Source organism: Entamoeba invadens (assembly GCF_000330505.1).
Source record: "Entamoeba invadens IP1 unplaced genomic scaffold scaff_1105074726471, whole genome shotgun sequence".
NCBI lineage: Eukaryota > Evosea > Mastigamoebida > Endamoebidae > Entamoeba > Entamoeba invadens.
Genome location: NW_004440438.1, coordinates 21,680 through 32,855, shown reverse-complemented (window position 1 = coordinate 32,855; position 11,176 = coordinate 21,680). Strand labels below are relative to the sequence as shown.

Here is an 11,176-nt window from a genome sequence, read left to right as displayed (position 1 = left end):
TCAGACTGGGTGCTTACATACCAACTTGGGTTGTCTTTTAGATTGATTTTAGAAACAATTTCGGACATCTTTGGATATTTGACTCGGATCTCTTCAAATGTCTCGTGGACTAAATTGCCATCTACATCAGCGTACAAGTTTCTCATTCCATCTTCATATTCAATGGATTCACATAAGTCATAGTCGTTGATTGCCTTTTTGTTTTGTTCAATAGTAAAACTTGTTGGCTCAGAAGACATTCTGTTATGTTTTTTAATTAAGGAAGTTCTTAAAAAGGAAAGAAAGTTCAAAAAAGTTGAAATTGATTAGAACGAAATTGATTTTGAAAATCTTTTCACGTTGAAAAGTCCACATTTATAGTTGTGTGAAACGTCCACTTTTTTGAAGTTTTGTTATTTTAGATTTTGTCCACTTTGTTGATCTTTTTTATTTTATTTAGTTTGATATATCTATTAAAATGTTTAATAAAATTTTACTAATATTTATATTGATTAACAATTAACTCAAAATATTTATTAACAAATAAATAATAAACAAAACAATACAATGAAATGATTGTATTATTATTATATTTTTTTCAATTTATTAAATATCATTTTTGAACTGCCTGATTGATAAAAGTCATAAGCAATTATTCTATATAAACAAGGTATTTAACTATATCTAGATAACGTTTTCAATAAACTAATTTGTCAAAAACGAATAAAATAAAATAATAATATAAAAATCATTTGTGTTTTTCATTTAAATAAATATCATTTAAATCAATTAAATAACAATTACCATTTCAGTATGAAACGTATAGATTATGTTTGCATAGATATTAGCAACTCCAACATTCGTGCGTCTTACTTTAATAAAAACAAGGAAGAACCTGAATCATTAACATTTGAATATGGTTATTCATATATACCATCAACTGTTGATTTGACAAGTGGGAAGTGTTTTGTTGGTTCAATAGAAAACACATCTATTACAAACATTATTAATATGTTGTCCATGAGGTATACCGACTTTTTACAGAGTCAACTCAAAGATACAACGAAAAATGTTTATCCCGACACAAATGGATTATGTGAGTATCATGTAATGTCAAATGGGACTGAAGTGTCGATAAGTCCTATTTTATCACTTTGTATGCTCTTACGCTACTTTTATCTCAGATTTGTTAATAAACTTGAAACAAGTACTTCAGATATAATTGTTATCAAAGCTGTTGTGACCTGTCAAAACCACATTCTTAAAGAAAATAGAGAAAATCTCGAATATGCTGCACATTGCACCGGTTTTGATGTTCTTTCTGTGTTAAGTCATCCGAAAGCATCGGTGTGGAGTGACAAGAATGTGTTTCGTGCAGAGGGTAATTATCTCTTTATTGATTTAGATACGAATTTGGAGCTGTCTGTTGGTAAAAAAGATGGTGAAAATTTACAAATAATTCACTTTCGAAATTATGAAAATATCACTGAAGATTTCTTGAATGAAAGACTTTTTGAAATAATTATAAAAGAATTGGAAGAAAGATAAGAAAAAGTGAAAGAGTTGTTTATAATGACTGAAAATGATGATGAACGTGTAAAAACGAATAAAAGAATAAGGCTTTATAAATTAAAAAATGAAATAAAACGTTCAATTGATTCATTTTCGAAACAAAATGAAGTTCAAAATGATTTTACACAATTTCATTTCGATTTACAAAATCTGTTGATAGATGAAACAATTTTTCAATCTTTTTTCGACATTTTCAAAAATAAAATATTTGAATTTTTGAAAGAAATCCAAATAAGTCACCGAAGTATTCAAAATGTAGTGTTGATTGAGCAAATGTGTGAATTTGGATTGTTGAAAAAATATCTGATTTCATTATTTACAGAAGCAAACTACTTTGATAATGTTTATCCATCTGTTATTGCTGTTTTTGGAGGGTGCAATTTCGGACATATTCGAGGTTGTAGTATGATTGATATACATGAAACTGAGTTTGTCCAAAAAGACATCACCATGTTAACAATCAAAGACAACAAAGTCGATTACAAAATTGTTGTCGCGAAAGGAAGACCAATTCCAGTCGAAGATGTGTTCATTGAGCTCACTGTTATGACTGAGACCGTTGATATTATGTTGTATGAAAAACGTGCATATCTCGGTGTTTATCGAGTGCAGAGCAGAATGACAGTTGGGCAGAAAATCAAAATCAATATATCCATAAACTATCTTAGAGAAATCAAACTTGTTTTAGTGAACACTGAAGGAAGCGAGGAACTCGTGAAAATAAACAAAGAGATTCAGAAAAAAACCTAAAGAGGAAACAAAAGAAAATGTTAAGATAAGAAAAATGTTCAACAAGTTTTTTTAAAATTGGTATTTAATTTGGTTTGATTTTATTAATAAATAATTGATTCAAATGTGTTTTAATATTTTGTTTTTAAATGGGAAGGCTTTTTTTTCACAACCACACTTAATAATAAATAAAATTTATTATTTGATATAACATGCAAATTAAATTTATAATAAAAAGAAAGATAAGTAAATATTTGGTCTGGTTCACGAATTTAAAAATTGCCAAATTTTCACCTCGAATTAGTAAATACCTAGTGAGACTGAGCATTTCAAAAACTCATAAAGTCACACGAAACAATCTGTTTGTGCATTGTTTTACCTACTTCCCAAGTTTTCCTTTTGCTGGGCGGAATCACATCCGCGTCCACATAGTAAGTACAAGGAAAGTGAGTGACATTGGAAGCACAAACAATGGCTAAAACGTGAATTTTATTCAAACAACAACAGCAGCAAATACTTACTTTTGATTAAGGTGGTGGAAAAAACTGGTTAAATACAATAAAAATAAATTAGAAATTGAATTCGATTACAAATATTTTTGTTCTTGTTATTGGGGGTTTAAATTAATGTTTTTGTAATAATATAAAAAAATAATTTGTAACAATAAATATTATTTTTACTATAATTTGAAATAAGTTGTACTTTTCTAATCACTTTATCAAGAAGTTAACAAAAATTTATAAGTTTAATTCAATTAAATATATTAAGGGGATTTAGCACAATGGTAGTATATAACTTTTCAATAAAATTATCTGGTTTGGTAAAGACTGTAGGTTCGATTCATATAATCCCCATTTTTGACAACACAAAAATAAAAAACAATTAAAAATATTTTTTCATTTTCATTTTATATGTTATTAAACAATTATATCTACAAATAAAATTAATTTCAAAACACAAACAACTTTGATATCTTATATTTTTAGATATGTATAAAATAATTAAATCCAGTATATTATAATTAACTACCCAATTATTATTCATTTTCTTTTCTTTTGTATTGTTATAGTCTTTGTTTGATTTATTAAACTCGGTCAAATGCGTCTATTTGTCGTAAATCCAGCAGAAACGTATCTATTTGTGGTAAATGAGTGAATTTTGTAGAAATTTTTTTTAATATTGAAATTTATTTTTTATAAAAAATTTAGTTTTTAATTTATCAAAAGTTACAGATTCGAAAACAAAATATTTAATTGTCGTACACTAAAATGATTGGCCGGTTGTGCGACAATTAAGCAACTTCGACAATTATAATTACGACAAATTGACGTTTTTGACTGTATTTATTTCTAAAAAATAAAACGGGTTTAACTTTAATTTTTAACTTTAAGAAAAATTGACATTTTTTTATACTCTATGAAAAAATAAAAGAATAAAACAGCAAATTCGTTTGTAATTGGTGTTATGGTTATTTTAAACGAATTATTCATTTAAAACAGTTTAAATAAAATGATAATATAACATTTAAAATATTTCTCTTTTTATTATCTAATAAAAATAAATTGTTGTTAAATAATCAAATTATTGAAAATAGCAAAAAAATTCTATTTTTGGAGAAGATGTGGAAGGTCAAAAAATGCTACGTTTTTGACAGGTCCATATATGTAAAAAAATCGACAAAGTCAGTCTAAAAACGTTATTCATTCGATAAACTTTATTTATATTTTTTGGTCTATTTTTAGTGAAAATGTTACCAACCTATGGGATAAGATCAGAATAAATTATAATTAATATAACTATTCAGAAACTCAATAACCAATTACACAACCATTAACATAAATAAAGTTGAGATTATTCGACCTTTCATTTCCAAACATCCAAACGTGAATAAATACGGTTGATTTGGTGATATATTTGAACAAAATAATGGGAAGTTATTGCTAACAAACTTCCAGAAAAGTTTAAAAATCTTTTCAAAATCAATGAGTTGGAAAACTGGTTGTTGAAACTCTGTGATATTCTTTAACGTACACAACACCTCTTCTATTTTGATTTTCGTTGTTTTATATTTTCAGTTATAATTGTTTGAATCATTGTCATATTTAATTGTTTAATGTGTGTTCGCTTACATGTTTTTGAATAAAACACAATTGTTTTTAGTTTTCTTATGGTACCAAATAAATTGTTATGTTTGTTGATGTAAAAATAGCATCGCTTCTTTGTTTTTAGAGTAAATTGTTGACATTCAAATTTGTTATTTTTTGTTATATGTAAATTTTGAGTTGTAAAAAATCAACAAATCATAATCAATAAACAAGGTAAACAAAATAAATACTGTTTCTGGACAGGCTTTATTTTTATAATCGTCATTTAAAAATCAAAACAAACAACATTGTTCTGAATTTATTTAAAAAAACTTTAAAAAATCAACAATGTCAACACTGACAATTATCAGATTATGATCGTATCAAAGGATTTTGCAAATATTGTAGATATTATTAATATAGAATTTATTTGTAAAAGTTTTATGGAAAGTTTGTTCTTAGCTTAATACAATTAACTCATAAAATTATAAAAAAAATTCCAAATATTGAAACACCATACTTATGGTATAAAAAGGAATAAAAATTTATTGATAATTATTTGTTGACTTTCAAAAGAATAAAAATTATGAAATTATAAACAAATAAAAACACAAAACAAAGATTATTACTTTTTATCAAGTTAAAGTGTGGTTCAATGTTGATTATGGTTCAGTATATTTAAACAAAAATCAAAATTTATTTTTAAAATTGTGACATACACACATTTTGACAGAGAAAGATTCAGTATTGATATACTCGATTGTGTCACATCACTTGATAATAATTTTTAATGTAAATGTCACTATTTGATCAGTTTAGAAATACGAGCAAATACCACTTCGATTGGAAAATTTTGCTAATTCAAATGTACAAGTTTGAGTCGTGTAAATACCATTTTTATAAAATCAACGTGTAGTTGTTGTTCCAATGATTGTATAAGTCTAAGAAATGAAGATTTATTGTCAAATGTCATATATATAATCATTGTTGCCCGTCTCATGTTGTTGTCAAACATATAAATTGACATAATTAAATTGTATTTATTGTTATGGTCAATATTTTATTAATAACTAAATATTGTATATTGTACTTTTTATCCAATTTTCTTATAATATATGTACTTATAAACAAAAAAGTGTTATATTTGTTTTTTTCATGCATTCTGTTTTATTTAACATTATATTTTAAAATTGATTGATTTACAAAAATCAATTGCCAAAATAAACTTTTCAAACCACTTTATTATTATTGTTGCATGTGTTTTTTCAAAAATTTAACATCTGAATTTAATATATATAATAATATTTTTAAATTCAAGTCAAGGACTTTGTAATACTAATTTGTATATCATAAATTATACATCTCTCTACCACTTCGATAATTTTTCTTGCAATTGCACACTTTATTGTTCAATTTTGTTAATAATATAATTATAATAAAACAATTATATGTTTTTATTAAACAAAACAAAAAAACACAAACAAATTACTTTAAAACTATTACTCTAATTAAAATACCATAAATAAACTATAACTAAAGTTGTACAAATTTCCACAATTAGTGTTTTGGGTTGCACCATTCAACCATCTCGTGTTTATTAAAAATTTGCAGTGAAGGAGTTTTTGAATCACACAAGTTGGCTTTATTCATCATTTTTGTTTTATTCACGAGATGTTTAACATCTGCACCATCCAAAATCAATAAACAATAATCAATACTGTTTTATTCGTTTTATGACAATTAGAATTCTGAATTTTTAATGCTTTTTATTAAAACAAGCAGTTAAACTCATCATTTAAATATCGAGTTATATTTTATGTTGATTTATAACATAATCAACTTTATTGTTTTTGTTATTGTATTGTTCAAAAAAGAGTTTCCCCTTTTTGTGAGTAATAAACAAAGAAAAAATAAAGTTGCACACTTATTCGGAATGACTTTACTTGTGTTTGTTCAAACACTTAACATTTTATTTTTGGTTATTTAATTTCAGTTATTAGTTTTTTTATAATTATTAGTAAAAATAATTATATAGATATTATTAATTTGTAGTATAAATGTTTTACAAATTCGTTATAGTAAATTATAGTAATTTATTATAATAATTTATAGAATTTGTTGTCTGCTTAAAATAGAACAATGATCAAATATAGATTTATTAATTAAAAATAACTATAACAACAAAATCCAATTTTTCTTAAATAAATTGGTTAACACTTATAAAACCGAAACATGCAAAAAACAAGTTTTTTTAATTTTCTTTTACCAAATAACAATTTTGCCAAAAGGTATAATCGAAAAAAATATTTTTTGTATGTGATTTTTTGGAAATAATTAATTAAATTAATTCAATGTCGGGAAAAGTTTTAATTTAGTTTTTTATGTTTTTATTCTTAAAAGTATGGAGTGTGAACAACCTGAAGAACCAGAATATTTCTCAAGTGAGACGAAGCTGAAGAAAATGTTAACATTAATTTTGGAGAAGAGATAATATGTCCTCAAAATAGTTATGAAAAACCTGTTATTTTTGAACCCCAACACGTATTAGATAATCCTAATAAAATTGTTAAAAATTGGGAAACAATTGATCCAGTTTTTGGGGAAGCAAATTTTTCAAAAATGAACCAAAATTACAGAAAAACTGAAATTATTGGTATTTTTTCTAAAGAAATTGAATGTTTTGAAAAAATAATAACTCCCGATTTTTTGGACTTGATTGTGGCAGGAACAAATGAAAAGGGCCAATCGTTAGTTAAAAATTGGAAAGTTACAGACGTGGATGAAATAAATTGTTTTATTGGTGTTATGATATTTAGGAGCCATGCAAAACAAAGGCCCATTTTCCCGATTTTGGAGTTCAGAATTCGGGCGTCCTTTTCCAAAAATTGCCATGGATAGAAATCGGTTTTATGAACTTTTTCGAAGTTTCCGTTGTGACCTCAAAGCAACAAGGGAAGAAAAAAGAAAAGAAACGGTATTTCCAGCTGTAAAAGATTTATTTGAAATATTTGCCCGAAATATTACGCAAATTTCTACACCAGGTCAGTTAATTTGTGTGGATGAAAGAATTTTCGGTTTCAAAGGGTGTTGCAAAGGGATTCAATATTGCCCTCAAAAACCAATCAAACGGGGGTTAAAATTTTACTGCGTTTGTACTTACGACAAAAAACTTTGTGTTGGAATGACTTTGTATGAAGGAAAAAAAGAGTCAGAAATCGGGAAAACTGATGAACTGCATCAAAGAGAGTCAGTAGTGATGAAATTAGTCGAAAATTTAATTCCAAAAGATGCTCCTAAAATAGAATTTTTACTACAAAGCGACAACTACTTTACTTCTATAAGAGTAATTAACTCGCTTGAGTCGCAAAAAATCGGGTACATTGGCACAATGAATCAACGAAGTGCAAACATACCTCCAGAGTCAAAAAGGAATACAATGTTAGAAAAAGAGAAATATTTGACAAAAATGGAAAAACAAACTTCAAAAAAGTTAGAACAATTTGAAAATAGAGAAAATATTATATTTAAAAAAATGGGTATGTTGGCATCACAGAACGAACTAAATCGGGAAAAAATGGATATTTTGGAAAAAAAAGACTTTGAAAATATCCAAAATTTAAAAACAACAAAAATGGAAATGGAAAAAATTGAATTGGAAAAAACCCGATTAAATAAGGAAAAAGAAACCAATCCTCAAAATATTCTATTTTGGAAACAGGATTCAATTCTTTTGACTTCATTTAATCTGAAAAAAACTAAAACTGTGATAATTACAACAAATTCTCTAAATGTCCCGATACTTGACCCCAATAAGGCCAAATCAGAAATGAATGTATTATATAATTACACAAAAACACCTGTTGATACATTTGATTTCCTGTGTCAAGAATATTCGACAAAAACAAAAACAAGGAGATACAATATGGTCGTTTTTCAAAATATTCTGGATTGTGCAACGGTTAATTCTTATGGGATGTTTCGGTATGTGATCCAAAATGACCACTTCACTTTTCTCGTTCGATTGGCCAAACAATTGTCAGAAAAATACATCAAAAAACGTCTTGTACATGGAATGAAAAAAACAAAAGAAAAAAGAACCATGTTTATTGCTTGTGGTCTTTTGGATTGGTGGGAAGAAGCAAACACTTCACAAAAAGAGAAAGAAAAAAATATGAAAGAAAATTTGCTTTACGAAAGCAAAAGTGCCACCTTTGCGTTGGTTCTAATGCGAGCAGAATAAAAGAACTCTGTTCGCGTTGTGGAGAAACCACTTGCTTGTCTCATTCTTTAATGCTCTGTCGAGTCTGTTGGGAGTTAAAAAGAAGAGCGAAAGACAAGAAAAAGAAAAGAATTGGGTCTAATTGATGGTTTTAAATTGTTTGGTTGAAACTTTTTTGTTGTTTTTTAAACTATATTATCATTTAATCTAAACGTGTTTGAGAAATTATTTTTATTGTAATTATGCAATTCTTTATTTTGTTATCAGGTGGATTGACGATGTAGGATGTGTTGTTATGTAAAGAATTAACATTAAAAATATTTCTTACAAAATTTCATACAAAAGATTATTTTCGATGGATCTTAGGTAATTGAGTATTTAAATGTTAATTATTTTAAGTAAAATAAAACTGACTATTGGCCGGTTTGGGTTAGAAAGGGGTTTTAGAATAAAATAAAAGAAAAATGATTTGGACAATTTTTTCTTTACTTATTTTTCTTCTTAAAAAAAGCTTTAGGTTATGAAAGTGTTAAGTTTAAAAATCATAAAATATTTAAAAAAACAATTTATAATAATCAATTACATTTATATGTTTTAATTAAAAAGAATACATTCTTTGAATTTTCAATTATGATTTATGTTTAAAAAAATACAAATTCTAAACATTCGAAGCAATTTTTTTATATTTCTTAAATAACAACAACAAAGTGATTTTTAAATAACTCGACTTGTGTAAATTCGATACATCAAAAACCCTGATACATGTATAAATGATGTAGCAAATTTGACAATAAATGAATGGAAGTTTTTCAAAAATAAAAAGAGCCAATTCACTTAATATAAATTGTTTGTCAAAATGTTTTATTTATAATAAATTTTGTTTTTTATTATTATTATTATTGTCTTCGACTTTATAATTATATTTTGATGTGAATTTTATTATTTTATTTGTTATTTGTATAGTTTATGTAAAAATCACTACCAAAATTTGGAACAACAAGAAAATACTTTATAAATAATTAAACAGATAAATTAAAAATTGGTTTTTAAGAATTACTATAATGATATAATTAAAAACAACAACGAACTGATTTTGTCAATAGTAAAGAGTATGTATATTTAAAGCCAAACTTACATGCATGCGCGATGTTTTAATCAAAAAACATAAAAACTTCCATAAAAATATAAAAAGATACATCAGAAAGTTTTTTTCATTTTAAAAATAAAACAAAAAAAATTGAAAATATTTGTTTAAATATATAAATTAAAACCAAAACAATTAATCTCATTTGAAAACACAATAAACTTCCAAATTATAAATAAAAGTGCTTGTATTTTTAACTATAACAATAGTTTATTTTATCGATAATTGATAATATAAACGAAGCCGAAAAAATCGAAAACATGAAACCATATTTAAAGCAATTATTTATAATTCTGAACACATCAAAACAATGATTGTTTGTTCTCTAACATCACAAGTGTTGAAATAATCATGTAGTATATTTGAATACTCGATGCTGGCTCGAGTAAAAGTCAGCACACTCATGTGGCGTTATTCCTTGTCGAGCACCCTTACGGTCGAGCCTGCCTCGCCTTTTATTTACCCACCAAAAAGAAAAAAAAACATACCCTCTTGAAATATGTTATGGTATTGAATAAAAACATAACTCCCATTCAGATATTTATTATGTTGTAAACAAAACAGAGGAAGTTCCAACGACAAAGTTGGAAATGAGATATTGTTAGCTCTGAAATTAATTGGCAGAGCACAAATACATTAATGTGTTATTTTAACGTGTGTATAAAGAGTGGGGAAGCGAACTAACTTATCTTCAAAAAAACAAAAAAGTAAGGGAAGAAAAAAACAAAAGAATCACAAGGATATAATCGATTCCGTATGAGTGTTATTTTATTATACATATTAATAATTATTATTATAATAATACTTTTAATAAAAAACTATTTAATTAATTGTTTGTGTTGCTGAATGGAATTTGTGAAATAAACAATGACTGTATTTTGTTAAGAAGAGATGGGTCTTGTGCGATCTGCAATACAACTAAAAACACTTTTAATAAAGACGGAATTTGTGTTGAAATAGAACAAGCGGAAGTGATCAATCAAAAGAGTGTTGTTTCATGCAATAGTGGATATCTTTCAAATACAACAACATGCATCAAATGTGGAGATGTGTACCCAAACACTTTAATTTGTGAATACCAAAAGTCGACAAAATGTGACTCGTTAAGTGAAATGAACACCAACAAAACATGTGAGTTGACCAATTGCGAACATCCAAATGACTTGAATGGAAAATGTACAACTGAGTTGTTAAATTGTCAAAGTGTTTTAAACGCCAAATGTGTTGAATGTCCAAATAAAATGCTTTTAAATGGTGAAACATGTGTTTTAAATGATGATGAAAAGTGTATTAAAACGTACACGAGTGGCTGTGCTAGATGCGGATTTGGGTTTTATTATAATTTAATAACACAAAGATGTGAAACATGTGACTCAAATTGTGAGACGTGTTATTATAATTCGACTTTCTGTATGAGTTGTCGAAGTGGTACATTTTGAGTGAACACAA

At 26.2% G+C, this 11,176-nt stretch overlaps 4 protein-coding genes across 4 annotated transcripts; 3 read left to right on the top strand and 1 right to left on the bottom strand.

The window, feature by feature from the left end:
* Positions 1–25: 25 nt before the first annotated feature.
* Positions 26–239, bottom strand: EIN_279870 (hypothetical protein; the record flags this gene model as incomplete). The annotated part of the gene is made up of 1 exon (XM_004257713.1): positions 26–239. A coding segment is annotated over one exon (214 nt), but the record flags the coding sequence as incomplete, so codon positions are not given.
* Positions 240–1,089: 850 nt separating this feature from the next.
* On the top strand, positions 1,090–1,527 carry EIN_279860 (hypothetical protein; the record flags this gene model as incomplete). The annotated part of the gene is made up of 1 exon (XM_004257712.1): positions 1,090–1,527. One exon carries the CDS (start codon positions 1,090–1,092, stop codon positions 1,525–1,527), a length of 438 nt encoding a protein of 145 aa, XP_004257760.1.
* Positions 1,528–1,824: 297 nt separating this feature from the next.
* Positions 1,825–2,301, top strand: EIN_279850 (hypothetical protein; the record flags this gene model as incomplete). The annotated part of the gene is made up of 1 exon (XM_004257711.1): positions 1,825–2,301. The coding sequence occupies one exon, from the start codon at positions 1,825–1,827 to the stop codon at positions 2,299–2,301; it is 477 nt and encodes a 158-aa protein (XP_004257759.1).
* Positions 2,302–10,618: 8,317 nt separating this feature from the next.
* EIN_279840 (protein kinase, putative) lies at positions 10,619–11,143 on the top strand (the record flags this gene model as incomplete). The annotated part of the gene is made up of 2 exons (XM_004257710.1): positions 10,619–10,622; positions 10,688–11,143. Coding segments are annotated over 2 exons (460 nt in total), but the record flags the coding sequence as incomplete, so codon positions are not given.
* Between the last annotated feature and the right edge of the window lie 33 nt (positions 11,144–11,176).